Source organism: Haliaeetus albicilla, chromosome 25 (assembly GCF_947461875.1).
Source record: "Haliaeetus albicilla chromosome 25, bHalAlb1.1, whole genome shotgun sequence".
Classification (NCBI taxonomy): Eukaryota; Metazoa; Chordata; class Aves; order Accipitriformes; family Accipitridae; genus Haliaeetus; species Haliaeetus albicilla.
In genome coordinates, this window is record NC_091507.1 from 874,087 (window position 1) to 891,369 (window position 17,283).

Here is a 17,283-nt window from a genome sequence, read left to right on the forward strand (position 1 = left end):
AGTAATCTGTTGTTCGTTACCAACCAGGAGGACACATCACGCAACACAGTTGGTGTGGCTGCTGTTGAAGTAATTCGTTCCTGCTTGCCTTCAGTTACATTCTTACACGGCTGAAGAAAATATTTAGTAAAATACCTCAGACCAGGTAAATTTTTCTCATTTTAAAATGTCATAAACAGCTCAAAACTCAACCAAACTCTCTGAAATGGTCGCAGACTGGGCTTCTGGTACTGTGCGTGGCCTCATGTTAAAGCTCAGGGAAAGCGCCATCCTGCTGAAAATTTTAGTAAATGAGGACTTCAGATAGCCCAGTAAATTGAAATTAATGCCATAGCTACACAGTCAGCTAAGCAAGGGAATAGACTCAGCTGTAAAATAACCCCACCACATTAGTTTTCAGGCTGATCAAGGTGTGGGGGCAGGAGGGGGTGCCCCAGGCAGTGGTGCCCAGGGATGGTGGGGGGACAGGGGAGGACTGCCCTTACCAGCACATCAGCGTGGTGGTGTGGCCACATCCTGAGCTCACATACCTGCATGTTGAACCTCACGCAGGGCACCGCTCCCGAAGGCAAAATCAGCTTAAATTTTCAGAGCTCTGCCTTTTGCAGTCCCTGGAGACAGCAGCTCCCACCAGCATCCCTGGGCACCCGCAGATGCAGGGCTGAGTGTTTTTATACTGCACACATGTCTTTTTCTACACTCAGAGAGCAAGACCAACACAAAGTTTTACTAGCTCTCATTTTTCTTTTGCCGTAGTAAGGAAAAGGATCATCATCAAAGAGGATGAGGGCCATTAAACACTCAATATTCTGTTACAGTGATTGGTTTATGGCCTCATTTTGCAGCAGCTTTCTTTATCAGGTGTGCAGCTTCATTGCCTGTCCTATAGCCCACACGCTTCATGAGTTTGTTATCTGCAGGACACTGTGCTCCTGTTTCCAGAATAGCTGGTACCTGACACGGGAGCTGCTCTGGAGTGAACATTATAGAAGACCTGATTCTACAATCTGTTAGCCAGTTTTGGACCTGTGTCTCCACAGATTTCTGTGAAGATAGAAGGAAAAAACCTGTGGGTTGGAGATCAGACCTTGGATTGCTGATAGCTTTTACTGAAAAACTAGAGTGTTTTACAAAGCATCGCCGCATGAAAAATAGCTGTGCTTCATTTTCTATTAATTGCCTGCCCTTAGCCAAACCCAACTAAAATTTTGTGGTACCCTCTAGGTGGTGAAACATTTGCTGCCTCACACACTGAAGACAGGAAGAGCAAAACAGTAATGCTTGGAAAATGCCCTGCTGCCTCCTCCACAACATTGCAAAAGCTCACACATTTGAAAACTGTAAACGTATTCCAACTCACATTTATTCACGTTACTGCTTTCACATTGATGTTGTGCAAGACACTGCTCATTTCAGATGGGGCCACCAACGTGCCCCAGTAAACTCTTGATATCTTTTATACCATGAATTAATACTGTAGTCAGTACATTAATAAATACTTGAAAAGTCTGTAAATGACCTACACTGAACTCCTTTGTAAAAGTATTTACCTTATTTAAATGGATTTATTTTGGTGTCAAAACATATAATACCATGAACTGCTGGATGCAGATGTTCTGACAAATTTTGTGCACCTGATATGGTCTTTGTCACTGCTGTAAGTCTGCCTGAGTTCGGGATTGAGCAGAAAGCGATGAAGAACCTGCAGAGCCAAACTAGATTTGATCTTAAGATGCTCACTTTGCTGTCATTAAAAGCAGTGGGTCTTGAAGCAACGCAGCACTTCCCAGGGAGATCCTGTGGGCTGGTGCTCAGTGATCTGCTGCTCCGGTGATGCCTCAGCCCAGGATGAAATGTTGGGTGCTTCAAGCTCCTCCGAGTTCTCTGAGCACATTGGACTTCCTCGCACACTTGTGTGCATGCGTGTGTGCGTGCGTGGGCTACTCATCCTCCCCACGGAGCAAAACCAAGCAGCTGCACCAGGCGTATGATGCGGCAGTCCCTGACTGTGCCCTTTAGACGTAGCCTTCATGGCAGACGTGGTTGCCGTTGATAAGGCTGAAGGTGGCCAGGGAATGGTTGGTGCTCTTGAGGGAGGTCATTCGTGTGGTGCTCCTGGCCATGCTCTGGGACCGGATAAGGAGGCGAGCTCTGCAGCAGAAGAGCTGGTTGTTGAACTGTTTCCGAAAGCTCTTGCTGAGCAAGTAGAGAGCAAACGGGTTGACACAAGAGTTAGTGAATGCCAGGATCCGAGCACAAATGCTGGAAATGAAATGCAGCACTGAGGTGTCCACCTCTGAGTAGTGGTAGGACCGGTATAAATAAATTATGTGAGTGGGAAGCCAGCAGAAGGCAAAGAGGCACACAAAGACCAGTACTGTCCTGGCCAGGCGCTTACGGGATTCAATCTGGAAGAAGAAAGAGAAATGTAGATTAGTAGCTATTCCCAGCTCAGACCAGTAGCTAACTATTTCCCCAGCGCTGCAGCTTTGGGGCCAGTCATGGCAGGTGGCATGGCGATAGCAGGGCAACCTGGACCGCAGGTGAACACTGAGTCAAGGGCTCTCCTTGTCTCTCCTCAATCCCCTTCCCCTAAAAAAAAATAATTCTGAAAATTTATTACATAAGGAAGTAGTCTTTCCTGTTTAGAGATAAAATTCCAATGGCTTGTCACTTTGTAAAATCCCAGCTCAGGCAACAAAAGTGTGGACATTGTGCATTAGTTATCCATCTGTAATATATACAATCATATGTAATTTATATGTATTAACTTATTACTAGTATTATTATTATTAGTTATGGGGTAGGGGTCTGGGATATTTCACAGAGCCCAGAGGCAGGAATTTCTGCCTTGGGGCCATGTGGTATATGTACACAAAAGTGCTGCCAACAGCTCACAGCCCTTGGAGACCAAGTGCAGCACTCAGAGGCCACAGGAGCCAGAGAAACCGAGAGAAGAAATCCTGTACTCAGAGAAACACCGAGGCGCTGGTGAGGTGGCCCCTTCAGCTGGAAGAGCTTGGGCCACGAGGAGAAGGCAGATGGAGGTGGTGAGTAGACGGATGACCTCTCAGCATAATTTGAACTTTTTCAGGGAACGGTGCTTTTACAATGTCAGCTAGCACGGAGTATAACCTTCATGCAGACAAGCAGCACTTTTGTTTTACTTATGCGTACAGGCTTGGAGTCAGCCCAAAGGTCTTGCTCGGCCAAGGGGAGCTGAGGTAAACTGTACCTTGTCTTTTGTCCGCCAGTGCTCCACACTAAGATAACAATGCCACTGGAAAACACATCTTTCTTCCTAACAAAGACAAGAGCCGTGACGGAGGTCACCCGAAAGGACAGGACAGACAGAGCGCCCAGAAAGACCTGCTGAGATGCCCTGCTCCCTGGGAGAGGTTGCACAGCCAGAAGTTTGCAGGCACAGAAAGCATAACACCACTGACTTTTCAGGGCTTCGTAACCTTCTCTTCTCTGGTAATCCCTGCACCTCTTCCCAGGCACTCCTAGGGAATGTGTTGGAGCCCGCTCCCTGTATTTGAGTCTGACCTGAACGGCCTGAAACTGCCCCAGCCCCGCTGCCCTTGCTCCTGCCCCGGTACGGCTACCATGCCTGGCCAGGCTCCAGGGACACTTGCCCATCCTCACTCCCCTTCCAAGCTGCACAAGTACCTCAGAAACTGAGCAGCTCACACCGGCTGGTCTTTCCTCAGCACAGCTGCAAGCAGGGAGTAGGCAGAAGAGACCCGGCAAGCCCATTTTGACTTTATTTTGTGCCCCTTTAACGGCACCGACTGAAAATCAGCCATTGAGCTTGGGAATGATTGACATGTATGAGATGATAATGTCTCCAGAGAGTGGGCTGAAAATTAAATCCTTTGAGAAAGGGCTCTCCTTGGCTAAACCATATATTCTTTTTAAATGTATCCTTAATTTGATATAGGGCTATAGAGGCCACATCTGCACTATAAAGAAAGGAAGCAATGCTATAAAGAAATCGATACCAGTTATCTCAGATGGAGACCTATAGCTCCTGAATGCACTGCAGGACAGGAATGATGGACTGACAGTGCTAGACTGCAGCCTGGTCTTTTGCTTTCTTTAGAGCTCTCTCCCCAAAACCAAAGGAGGAAAGGGCTGCTTTTACTACTCACTTTATCGTCACTAACCAAACCAGTCATTGAACCAGCAGAAAAATGGCCTGCAGGGGAAAAAAACTGGTGCACATTCAGAAGGGGAAAAGGAGAAGGATTTCAGGGATTGCACATCCTTTAACCGGCAGAAACCACAACTTTCCAGCCCCACTGTTTCACCTTAGCACCTGATGGCTGCGTGAGATGATTGTGTTAGGTCAGCCTGAGGAGGAGATGTCAGCTGGGTGCAATTATATGGAAATTTGTTCAGCTGAAGAATGACTTGTGTCAGTTTAGCTTATGTTGAAGCACACCTCAGTTGAAAGGAAGAGGTAAGGTAAATAAGGTAAATATGTCAAGGTCAATAAGTTGTTTAGAAACAAGTTACCCTGCTGTTATTTACTTACTTGGACAACCTAAGGCTCAGATGCATTCAAATTTAAGCACTGACCTGAAATACCCAGTTGCTCATGCAGGATTTAGATTCCCCCCTGGGGATGACTTTTTCTTGCCAGTTGCTTACAAAAGGAGCAGTCAAGAGGAAACAGTCTCCAGTTGAAAGGCTGGAGTTAGGCTGGCCAAATCCTGGCTAAATCCCGTCACTTGGTTCAGGACTCACGCATTTTCAGCCACACATTTTCAACGAGAGCATGAAACTCACTTGAAATACATGGGTCTCAGTTGAACCAGCCCAGCTGTGAGCTCTGTGGTGGGATGGTTTGGGGATTTTTATAAAAAAACCCCACACTCGAGGGTGACAGTAACAGAAGTAGCTCTGCTTTCAAGGGTACAAAGGGATCAGTAAAAGACTGTATTATTCTGGAGCAAATGGCCTACTTACATAAATCAAAGACTGTCTTAAGGTGAAACCTGAGGTTACCATCTATTGGACCAGATTCAGATTGACCAGTCTGACTTACTATTACAGGTGGGCAGGTTGTTCTGTCCACCACCACTCCCCTCTGGAGACAACAGAAAAAGAGGCAGTTGTAGAAAGAGAATTATAATGACCAAAGGGTTTAAGGGAAGAAGCCAGGACTTTCCTTTTCTCTTGAGATTTCACGCTGCAAAGATCACACCATCCACAAGACATATAACTTCGGTGCAACTGTGAGGACCCCACACGGTCCTGCTCTCTCCTCCTTCCTGAGGACCCTGCGCCCACCACTGTCCTCCTCCGGTCTCCACTCCCCTAGTCCCCCTCTAGCCTGTACTGGTTTCTGGACATGGCACAGCACCAGCAGATTGCAGCTGGAGCCGCGGTGAGCGCAGGAGGCATTGCCACCCTCATGGAGCACTGCGCACCTCCTGCCCTGACCCACCGTACTCCTGGCCCTGGGGGGACCTTGCAGAAGGGGCTTCCCCCCCCACACTCTCCCATTGCTGTGTCCTATTTACTTTTCAGTCCGGAGGACTGAATTACAGAGCCAGCCTTTCCCTCTGTGTGGAGAGGGACTGCTTGGTAGAGCAAGGCTTTATCTAAGGTCCTCTCTCTGACAAAGCAACTTTGAGAAGTTTTGATTTTCTGCTGTGTCACACCTCAGCTTCAATCTCCAAACACTGTCCCCAGCTCTGCTTCTTTCCCTGCATCCTAGTCAATACCTCCCCAGGCTCTGGCATGGGTATCCTGCTGTGTTTGCCATGGTAACCACCCTGCCAAAGTCTCTGAACTTAGAAACAGGAGAAGATGCTTTAACTGTTTAGCGGTGTGCCCTGGCTTGTGTCAACCATTTGAATTCTTTTAGCCCACCCAATCTACTAAAATCAGCACAACAGGGGCAGTCTGTCCCAGGGTAAATTTCCCTGTATGCACACTCTTTACTCCCAGATTCACAGGGAATGCGGATTTTGGTAGAAAGTCAAGTCTTTACCTGTTTCCTCACATGCACGTTTCCTTCCACGGGGATGTTGTAAGCGCTCCGGATCAAATTCTTAGCAATGAAATAATAATATACTGAAATGACAGATAGGGGAATGACATAAAAGATGAGAAATGATGCCATCGAGTGAATTTTGGGATGCAGCCCATCAGAATGCGGGTAAGGAGCACAGCTGACGAAGGTTTTATTAGTCCCTTTATCATGGAAAGGGTGCAGATCTGAAAACACTGCTTCAGGGATGGCAAGCAACATGGATACAATCCAGATTATAGCAGCTCTCACACAAATCTTCATCAGTGCATGGGATGCTTGGATCTCCATTGGCCTTACTATAGCTTTATACCTAAAAAAGAAAAAAGAAAAAAAAAATTATTGACCCCAACACTCAGGCATTGTATTCTTGCTCATCCCTTCCATTTAGAAAGAAAAAACCAAACAAAATCCTTTTTATTCAAGACTGTGAATTTTTTTCTGGTGTTTTAAATTTCAATGTTTTCAATAGATTTCTCATTTTAAACCAGAGCTACCTGTCATGGGTCCATTCAGTTTCATGTATTGATTCTCATTTAATTTAATTTGTAATCGACCCAACAAAGCACGGTGCTGGCTGACATTAATATGTATGTCCAAATAGCATTAAGATAGGAAATGCAATCATAGACTTCTCTTCAAAAGCATACAGCAGTTTGCACCCCTTCAAAGAATAGTGTTGAAGGAAACTGAATGGAGGTTTTGCCATATATTTCATTGTGAACTGTGAGTACACTGGCCTCCTGCAAGCCAAATCTTATGTTTTCTCAGGCTACAAAGAGCATGTTCCCCATTTTAATTGCTGTTTGGTGGTGTAGCTGGCAATTAACAGTTGTCTGTAACTCAATGCATGCAGGCTAAGTAGCCAGAGCTGCTAACTGACATTCTTGAAGAAAAAAAAATTATTGCTTGCTATGCTAGATACGTAGAAGACTTTTTTTGACTTGCAATTTTGTCTTTCATGATTTCAGCCTTTCAGAAAATTGTACTTTAGAATCCAAGAAAATGAAAGAAGCAAACTTATTTGAACCTGATGTGTGTAAGGAGAGACAGGATGGAAAACAGAAGAGCTTCATATCTGCCAAAGCCCTGCTCTGGAAGGAGCGTACACTCCAAGTAAATAATGATTCACATATGCATTTAAGGAACATAGTAGGAAAAAAAAAGATAATTAGGAAGAAATATCTACAGGTTTCATAAATTATTATTTAGGGTCATTATCATAACAATTAAAATCAGTTGGACATCTTTTGCAGGATCTACCTCCCCCTGCCCATGGCCTATTTGGTGCCTTTGTCACTGTCGGCTCCCTGGGGATTGATGGGTGCTGGGCCCTGGGCTGTCCCAGCCCACTGCTGGCGTGGCAGGGTACATCCCCACGTGGCTGCTCTGCAGTCCATGTCCAAGCTCTACCAGGATCCCGGCTCTTTCAGCCAGCCCAATTGGGCACTGGGATGGGAGCAGAGGTAGCAGGCATCATGCCCTGCCTGAGAGCAGGCGTCCCAGAAGGGTCCATCCACCGGGCAGCCCAAACCAGGGACACTTCATGTACGCGATCGATTCCCCACATACTATAGCCTGCATTATCCCAGAGAGGAGTCTGTCAGTTCTGCACTGTTTTAACTGGGTAATTGCCTTATTTGCAGGATAAACACACATTCAACTTCTAGTTATAAGCAATACCCTGTTCAGCATGCCTGTCCTTTCCCTCTGTGTAGGTATACATGTGTGTACATCTGTGTGTGTATTTTTTATATATACACGTATATTTATATGCATATATTTCATACATATACATGTATACGTAAGTATATACATACTTACAATTACATTTATTTATATTTATTTTTATAAAGACTGTGTCTGGACATCTCATCATTTGCAGATGTTTCATCATACAATGCCACAAGTGGCTTGTGTAGATGATTTTTTTTCTTTAATGGACTGCAAACACCTTGCTCAATAGTCTTCTGTTTAACCACTTATTCTCCAAGCTCTACAGCTTCCCTTTATTCCAGCTATACGGCTGCAGCAGCCAGATACAGTAGTTTTCAGGCTTGCTTAGCACCTCTTTAACTTGCATTCTGAAGCTGGGGATTCAGGTGGTGTCATACTACAAAGCACAATCTTCCAGTGCAAGATCATCATCTCAGGTGAAGAAAATCACAGCACTTAAACAAATATGATGTTACGACTATTGCAGTAATAAAATGGAAGAGCTAGGCAGATTACTAAAACAACATAGGTGAAATAGCTCATTTTATAGCCTGATTTCCAGTTACAGATTATTAACAGAAACACCAGGTCACATCTTCAGTAAACCCTAAGGAAGATAAATGCAAAAAGAAATTAATTATGTATTAAGATATTAACAAATTTAGTTAATTCAAAGGTATTTCAGCAGGTGTTTATTGTGTACTTACCAACACGGCATGTTAGCATAATTATTTCAGGGATTTTCTTACATAATATAGCCAGCTGAGAGAATATTTTCCAGCATTGATTTCCACTCACATGAATGAATTGAAGAATACAGAGAAAGAGAGATTCTGTTTTATTTTTATTAACATTAATAGAGTAGGGTGAGTCAACAAATGAATCCATTTTAAGTTATTAGTACATTTTAATTGGAGATGGGATTTTCAAACAATATAATTTTGAAAGAACATAATTAGAAATGGCTTGCAAAGCGCTCAGTGTAGACTCAAATCATGAGGTCGAAAGCATAAAAAGATAAAAAAGAAAAAACAGAGCTAGAAAATAGGGTTTGAAAATGTAAGTTCTCAGATGTAGGAACACAGGTAGATATATTCTTAAGAGCCTGACAATTGAATCAAATTATTTTGCTGACTATCTGCATGACTTCTTTGACGGTGGGCTAACTTATTCAGAAATCTTCAGCAATCCCTGTTATCCTCCGAGTATTAATGCTTAATTGATGAGTATTGATCTGGTGGGAGTCTCCATTTCCAGCCACCTTCTTGATGTGTCAGGGCGCCTCTCCCCAGCTCGCATCTCAGCATCTCCACTCTCCCACACCAGCTTGGGTTCAGGACAGCAGCTGCAGGGGTTGCTCTGTGTGAGGGCACGGGGGGGCACGCGTGAGCAGTCGGACCCCCGGGCTGGGGCTTGGGCTGGGAGACCAGTGGAAGATTTGTCTGTGGTGGGTGCTCAGGGAGTGAAAAAGCTGCACCTCCTGGTTGGTTTCTGAGTGGGGCTCAGAAACCCCTTCGCTCCTTTACTTTTCCACACCGCTTTCCTGATAGGGTCAACCCTGGATTTTACAATTTATTGGACAATTCTTAAGAACTGCAGCAAGGTAGACTGGATTTGAGCAGCAGCTGGTCCTGTTCTTCAGCATCTGTATTTCCAGCTTGTGTGTCAAATATTATTTCAAACTTTCCACAGTTTTGTCCTCTGCAACTTCTTTTTCAATGAGCTAGCCTGAGGCACAGAATTTTCCCGTATTTAACACCCAGTATTTGAATAATCCAATCCACTTTGAAGGGGACATTGATGAATATGCCTATACACCTCAGTGCAGCCATGGACCTCGGTGGCCAGCCGAGTGAGCCCTCATGCAAAGGTCTTACAACAGCGTTATTTTTCACCATCCAGTAGCGCAGGCTCCGAGAGTATGTGTCACATTGCACGCTCAGCTTGTCTGCAGTAGATCCAGACATGGTCTTGGATTTGTCACCTCTGCTGCTTTCACATTCAGTCTCTAATTATTGTTTGATACCACTTTTTTCAGCTGAACTCCTTTCCCAATCCGCTTTTAAAGAAATTTTTGAAAAAGATTAAAAACAAGAGGTATGATTTTGTGCCCTACAAAAAAGGCCAAAACTTAAAAAGAAAAATATGCCTTCTGAAGATTCAGTTGAATAAAAAATGATACAGTCAAGAACTTGTATCAACTCCAATCTCTCTCCAGTTGTCAAACGGCCCAGGTGAAAATGACGGGGTTGCCAATCTGATAGGAAATATGAAAGAGATGCTGACCTTTATTACTGCTCAGTCTTTGAAATTCTTTGTTCCTGCTGTGCTTGTGAAGCAGCAACCTGCCTCATGCACAGCAGCTACCAACGACCTTCTGGCCGGGATGGATGCCAGCGATGTCTGTGTCTCACAGTCTTGTTCAAAGAAGCCCGCATGAAGAAATTACACATGGGGCTAGCTAACATGCAATTACTAGAATCACAGTTCATGAGGCACCATGAGGATTTGCCCTAGAGGGCAATCCTCCCCTCCACCAGCCACAGTGACTCCGGTGCCAACCCTCTTCTCCAGGTCAGTCTCCTGGCCTCCAAGAGGAGCCTGGTGAGAGGGTTGCTTCAACCCAGAAAGCCCGAATTCAGTAACTTATAATGCAGGATCACTTCTTAACATAATCCCACAAATTCATTGAGGATTGGTAGAAGCCCATGGAGTGTGTGCCTCTCCACTGAATCCTGGAAAATATCTTATATGTCTCTTAGGGTCTTTGTCGTGCTCACTGAATAATTGTTTCTCACAACTGAAACTACTGAAATTACCATGAACCGCTAAAATGTGACATACAAGGTTTTTCTGTGGTAAATACTTTTTCCCACTGAGGTTAATATGCCAGGGAAACTGGAAAACTGTGTCATTATCCTTGTATTAATAATAATGTAACTAACGATAACACCACCTGATGTACTCTAAAACTTTGACTGTGCAAACATTGGTTAATACTGTACACTTAGACCCAAAGCTGCAACTTCAAACATAAACACAGAGGTAGCTTTATCATGAAGAAGACAGTTACAGATACACTCTCCAAAGACACAGATCAAAATAAGGCCCAAAATGGATGTCAAAGTTTCCTAGATGCAGTTTCTCTGCTGGTGCAAAATATTTTAGCCATCTTTTTGCTCCCCAGCTGAGCCAAGAAAATACACACCTGCTGATGTATAAACAGACTTTGCCCTCAAAGCCATATTGCCTATACGTTCCTAAGCTCAGAGATATGAAGGGTTGTAATTTTGCTCTCACACTGGGGAAGAAAGGACCTTATCCCTAAGGCGGCAGTTCCAGTGCATCCCTCATGGTTTTTTACTGTCACCTTCACCCACTTGTGCCTGCTACAACAGCCACAAAAAATAAATCAGAACAACTAAAGCATGGGAGGAAAATCAGGTGCTTCCCTTGGATTTTAAATTAATTTAGCTCCGTATGTCTCACTGTCTGGTTTTTGGTTTTTTAGGCACGTAACTTTATGTTGCATGGGGAAGCTGGTGCTGTAGGCAGCCTTAGCTTGCTTTCCTCTTTTATGTTTGCTTTTTATTAATGCCTTTCCCCCTTCCCTTATGTCAGCAATTAAAACTAATATAGATGGTCCATACAACAGCCCTCATTGTATATCTGGTAGGTACGGGCTGCGAAAAAAGAGACAGGCTTTTTTAAGCTGGGAGATACCACCTTCTGCAGCGTCTTTACAAGTGGTAGGTCAGTAGATCTTAATTTCAACCAAAATAATTTGTGTCCTTTGTAATAACTGCAATTGCTGCCAGTGGCAATGGGAAAGAAACATCCCTCCCTCATGGCAGCGAAGGCGGCTGGTCACACAGGTAGGTGGCTGTCAGAGACGTTCCTGGTGACTGAATATGACGGCAAGGATTGTATAGCACCTATGTGCTGGCCACTACACCGCTCTCATCTATTGAATCTGACTTAATAGAGGCATTAAATTGCTTTCATAACTCTTTCTTCCTTACTTTTTTCAGCAGTAAGAGTGTAGCAAGAGAAAATGGCTGAAAGAGGCTCTGCCACAGAGTACTACCCCTTTTTATCACAGCCCTTCCACGCATGCCTATCTTCCTGCAGCTGAACATCATGCTTGCAAGAAATAGAAGAAGAGAAGAAAAATCCTCCCTATCCTTCGTATAGGGAAATGGGACACTGCCCACCCAAAATTAATTTGCAGGAGTACTTCACTTTCAGGAAAGTTTCCTCCAAATAGTATCATCCATTACTGTCCTACACTGTTTACATAAAAAGATCCTGGGCCCCACTCCCGAATTTGTATAATGGTTTAAAAAACCAAGTGCATTAAAACCTGTTCAAACAAAATTTCAGAAGGCTTGCCTGCCCTTGCTTCATTACCAGCCCCACTCTTTAGACTGCATCAGTCTGGCAGAAAGATTTGCCACATTGCCACTTTCTGTTTTTTCTCTGAAGTGAGAAATCCACTTACAAACTTCTGAATCTGTTTAAACTGAGCTCTATTTTGAGATGTTGGGCTAATGTGAACCTGAAACTTAAATAAAAAAGCAAGGATTAGTTGGAATGGACTGATGTCTTACAAAAATAGTCATGTAAATTGCTGTGAAGTAAAAACACTGAGTTCTTCCCAGCTCCAGAAAATGAGCTCCTGAAATTGCCGCAACTTCCTATTATAATAATGAAAGAACTGCCTCTCAGTCAGCATGTCCCCATATTTCGTCTGTTCCCACCTGTAACCAAAAGAGGGAGAAAAGATGTGCAATTCCCACTTCCTCTGATTCTCTGTCATCTGTTTCCATTTGCAAGCTTAATGCTTATCACCATTGATCTGGTCTTGGCCCATGAATAGACTGAACAAAAATCTTCTCATTAAAATTTTGTAATTATGTTCTACTAGTATCCCATTATTGTTTTGCCCACAAAATATGAAGGACTGGCTCAATTACCATGCAAAAAAGCCTCAAGCAACAGAGAAGAAGTTGACACTATGCAAAAACTGCATAAATGAAGCAGGTGGAGCCTTGTTGAATGTGAAGCTCCACTTGGAAAGCAAAGAAAAAGTCTTACTAAATATCTGAAGAAATTTATGAGAAATGCAATGCCCCAAACTTTCTTTATTGTTTCCACAATGAATGTTAGGAATATTTATAGCTCTGAAGACAATTCAATAAATCCACAGAATTGCTAGACTGTCTAACTCATCAACACACTCCGACAATCTATTCTGGGTCTATCTGTTTTCCGCATACTTATTTAAGATTATCATTATTATGCATGATTCTTGGGTGACATCTGTTATTAAAATCTTTACTTTAGTAAATCGCATATGGGCACAAAGACATCTCTAATGGGCTAGTCTTACATACATTGGCAGGTACTGCCTACTTTCTCTCTTGTTATTAATTTACATTTAAATGAAAAGAAAAAGGAGGCACTGATGGAATTGGCGTAGTTCTTACTTTTTAAAGGGTGTGTTCAAATTTCAGTCTGTATACTTGCATACTGCTACATCATCCTGGAATCTGGACAAATGGGAATTTCAGTCCAGGAATGACTAAGGTAAGAAATGGGACAGAGTGTTTTAGAGACCATTGAACTGCACTACACACTGGGGAAGGAGAGCTTAAACAGTAACCGTTTGATAGTGAATGTGCTATTGGATGTAGCAGCTGTGGTGTGCTTATCTTAATTTTGTGGAAAGAGGAGAAAAAGCTATACATATATATGTACATATATATATAAATATATGGAACTTTAGAGAAGCAGGTTTCCTAAAATTAAAAGCAGCTGTCAGATCAACTGACTGGGAATATAAATGTAAAGGGGGCAATGCTAACTATACATTAGTAGCTGACCTCCAGCCTCCTCCCTTGTCTCCCCCACCTTGCCCTGAAAAAACTGTGCAGGACAAAAAGCTGCCCTGAATAAGAGAAAATGAGGAGTCATGCTAAAACCTCAAAGAAGTAATTAAAAAAATCAATATACAACAGATGGGAAAAAAAGCAAAAGTAAATGACAGCAAATATCAGAGTTTAAAAATGTTGGTGACTGATAAGGGAAGCTGGAGGAGCCAACAAATTATCAAAGGTCGCTGTGTAACAGACAAACATGCATTTTTAAATACATCAGAACAAAAAAAAAAATTAGTAACTCAGGCATACACATAAATGTTGAAGATATGAACAATGATGAGACAAGGCGAAAAGCAATGACTACATATTTGTCTTCAAGACCCAATGTGGAGGAGGTATCTATACCATGTGCCCAGTGCTATAGATACAGCAGAAAACTCGTCAGCTATATTAAAGAAGATGTGAGCCACCATCTGCTAACACAAACCACTTTCACACCAGCAAGCCTGAATAATTTTCACCTAAGAGTATTAAAGGAACCAGATGGGGAACAACTGGTGTTAATTTTTTTAGAAATCTTGAAAAAGTGGAGAAATTCCCCAGAAGTGGAGAACTGGCTCCAAAGTTCCGAAGTTCAGAAAGCTGGAAGGTGTGACCAAGAAAACTGCAAGTATTTGGGTTGCCCAAGCCCAGTTGTGGATAGAACAATGGAGAGGTTAATCCTACTAACAGAAGATAATTAATATGTCTGTCTTGTTTAATGCACAGCAGATTTAGTATTTTTTTTAATATTGTCCCAACATTATAACTGATGTAAAATGGATGTTGGCCATGCTGCCGTACAAGGGACGCACAGCCTGCATGGGCATGTTGGCATGGGTGACTGTCCATGTAGATATGCACATGTGTGTGCCGGGGCATGCGTGGTCCTCCCTCCCCTATCCACGCCCATGCAATTCCTGCTGTTCTCCCATGGGACAAGGGTTAAAATTAGCAGTCCTGGACTGGGAGGCAGGGCCATTCCAGGTGGGGACCCTGACCCCCATGGCCTCCCTGGCAGGTCCTCAAACATGCCGGTAAAACGGTGGCAGTGTGTGGAGCCGTTTCTAGCCCGCGTCCTGGGAACCTGCTCTAGCTGCAGTGTTATTTATTGCGTATACCAGCTCCCTTGAGCAGGCTATAAAACCCTTGCTGGGAAAGTTTGCAGATGACACAGTGGCTGACCAGAATGTAAAAATATTTTAGAGTCATTGGGATAAATGGCCATAGTTTAACAGAAGCCATTTTAACTCAGCCAGGTGTAAAATAGTATATCTAGGACTCAAGTGAGCAGATTATGCCAAAAAATTAGCGATCTTTCAAGAAGAGAGGAGACCAAGAGAAGACATTGGAGCATCTCTTCTGCACCTGACAAAATGAGGTATCCTGTGCCATTCTCACCGTGTCACGGCTCTAATGTAATCAGTACCTGAGCTAGCTAATATAAAGCTAAGTCGGTTATATGATGCTTAAGTCCTTTCTGTGGCTTCAGTTAACATAGGTGTCATAAGAGACCATCACATCTATATGACCTTTCAGCTGCATGTTGGGGCTGAACAATCTAGTGTTATCCTTGACAGCTGTTACCATAGAATCACAGAATGGTTTGGGTTGGAGGGGACCTTTACAGGTCATCTAGTCCAACTCCCCTGCAATGAGCAGGGACATCTTCAACTACATCAGGTTGCTCAGAGCCCCGTCCAACCTTCTTCCAACCAACTTCCAATGACAGCGCATCCACATCTTCTCTGGGCAACCTGTTCCAACGTCTCACCACCCTCATCATAAAAAATTTCTTCCTTATGTCCGACCTAAACCTACCCTCTTTCAGTTTAAAACCATTGCCCCGTGTCCTGTTACTACAGGCCTTGGTAAAAAGTCCCCCTCCATCTTTCTTAAAAGCCCTTTTAAGTATTGAAAGGCCACAATAAAGCCTCCACAGAGCCTTCTCTTCTCCAGGCTGAACAACCCCAACTCTCTCAGTCTTTCAGTTATGCTATTAGTTAGATTATTATGCAGTGGTTAGAGGTCAGATGGATTTGGATTTGAAATACGTAAGTTCTAAGTGGTGAGGGTAACAGGATGGCCGGAGACAGATGAGGGTGACAGGGTGATATGTGCACCTTTAGTCTGAATACTCAGAAAGTTGCCTAGTGTCACTGAAAAGGTCTGTTTTAATCCAAATCCTATGAGATATTCAGTGGCCTTTGTGCACGATGAGGGCAAGAAATGCTGCTGAACTGGATGGCTAGTGCAGTCAGTGCTGGTCCAGCATCTGCATCTCTGGTTCTCCCAGGTCATTCAACCATCTATGTCTAAATCTCATGCTTCAGGGCTGTCTGGAGGTGTGAAGAAGTGTTTTTTCCTCTCAGGGTGTTGTGGTACTGTTTTTCTGTGCCACCTTCCCACAGAGCTGCAGAGACTGGCCGCAGCTGGAGGGCAGGCAAGGACAGGACGGGCAGAGCTCTGACAGCACTTCTCCCTTCGATGCTCCACAGTATTCTGCAGTCTGGTTAAACTGATCACTAGCCTAGCATCAGGAGGGGGAGTTTTCTGCAAGGGACTCCAGCTTTCTGCCTTTCTCTACAGCATAGCAATTGGCTTGCTGCTAGGATGCCTTCTGGTGCCTCAGCACTGTGAGGGACCCAGGCATCATCCTCGTTTTCTGCCCCAGGGTACAGGCTGGTCTTCTGGACACCGAAATCCCCTGCTCCGCCTGAGGTCGTATGCAGCAGGCGGTATGAGGGGGAATCGAAGAGCCTGCTATGGGCAGGAGCTCGGCAGGATCTTATGTTCTACATGGTTTGGGGTGAGGTGGGCAGACGCGTGCGGAACTAGAGAGAATCAAGGTGAGGGGGCTCCACAGGGCTAGCAGTGGGGTCTTTTTTCAAAACAAGAAGAAAACAGGCTATTGCAAGGCCTGTCTGCGAGCAAAACAGCTGCTGGATATTTCACTGCATATACAGGACAGGCTGTGCCTGCTTCTCCTTTTTCAGCTCAACTCCCTTCTACTCTTCTCAGCCCAGGCTGTTGTCCACATCTGAACACCAAGTAGTAACACATGAACTAATGGGACCACCGTGAGCTTGTCTCCCCACAGCGATGCCGACGTGCCAGCCACGTTCAGTCTGGACACACAGCTGGCAAATTCTCCACAGCCAGTCGCTCTCCTTATTAACAGTGTGTGCAGCATCTTGTACCATGAGACCATGACAACTGATTGGGGTTTTTAGGTTTTACTGAAATGTAAACAATAGGTAATCCAACTTTTCTTCCTTTTGATTGCTTAAATATTGACAGTCTCCAGCACATTAGCACTGACTCTAACCTCGGATTTGTGCACCGGTCCCACTGATATAAACAGGAGCTCTAATGTTCCTGGTTATAGAAGTACATCTATCGTGTTTTGGCCATCTGCTCTGGCTAATCAAGGTATTCAGAAAGTTTGTGCTGTTTGATCTGTTTCTCTTGGTGCAGACGGATGCAGGGGCCTGAGGGAAATGAGAGCTAAAACCAAGGGTGTTAAGAGTGTTTATATTATATTGACACAGTGGCAGCAACACAGGATCTAAGACTCCGTACATCAGCTGAAAGAGATATGTG

The 17,283-nt window shown here is 44.0% G+C and overlaps 1 protein-coding gene across 1 annotated transcript in view; it reads right to left on the minus strand.

Annotated features, from left to right (window-relative positions):
* Positions 1 to 1,347: 1,347 nt before the first annotated feature.
* GRPR (gastrin releasing peptide receptor) overlaps positions 1,348 to 17,283 on the minus strand; it is a 22,537-nt gene continuing 6,601 nt past the window's right edge. The window contains exons 2-3 of the mRNA XM_009912328.2: positions 6,005 to 6,356; positions 1,348 to 2,408 (exon numbers count right to left, since the gene is read on the minus strand). Coding sequence (XP_009910630.1) covers positions 2,016 to 2,408; positions 6,005 to 6,356 — 745 coding nt within the window. The 3' untranslated portion in view covers positions 1,348 to 2,015. The remainder of the gene's footprint in view (positions 2,409 to 6,004; positions 6,357 to 17,283) is intronic.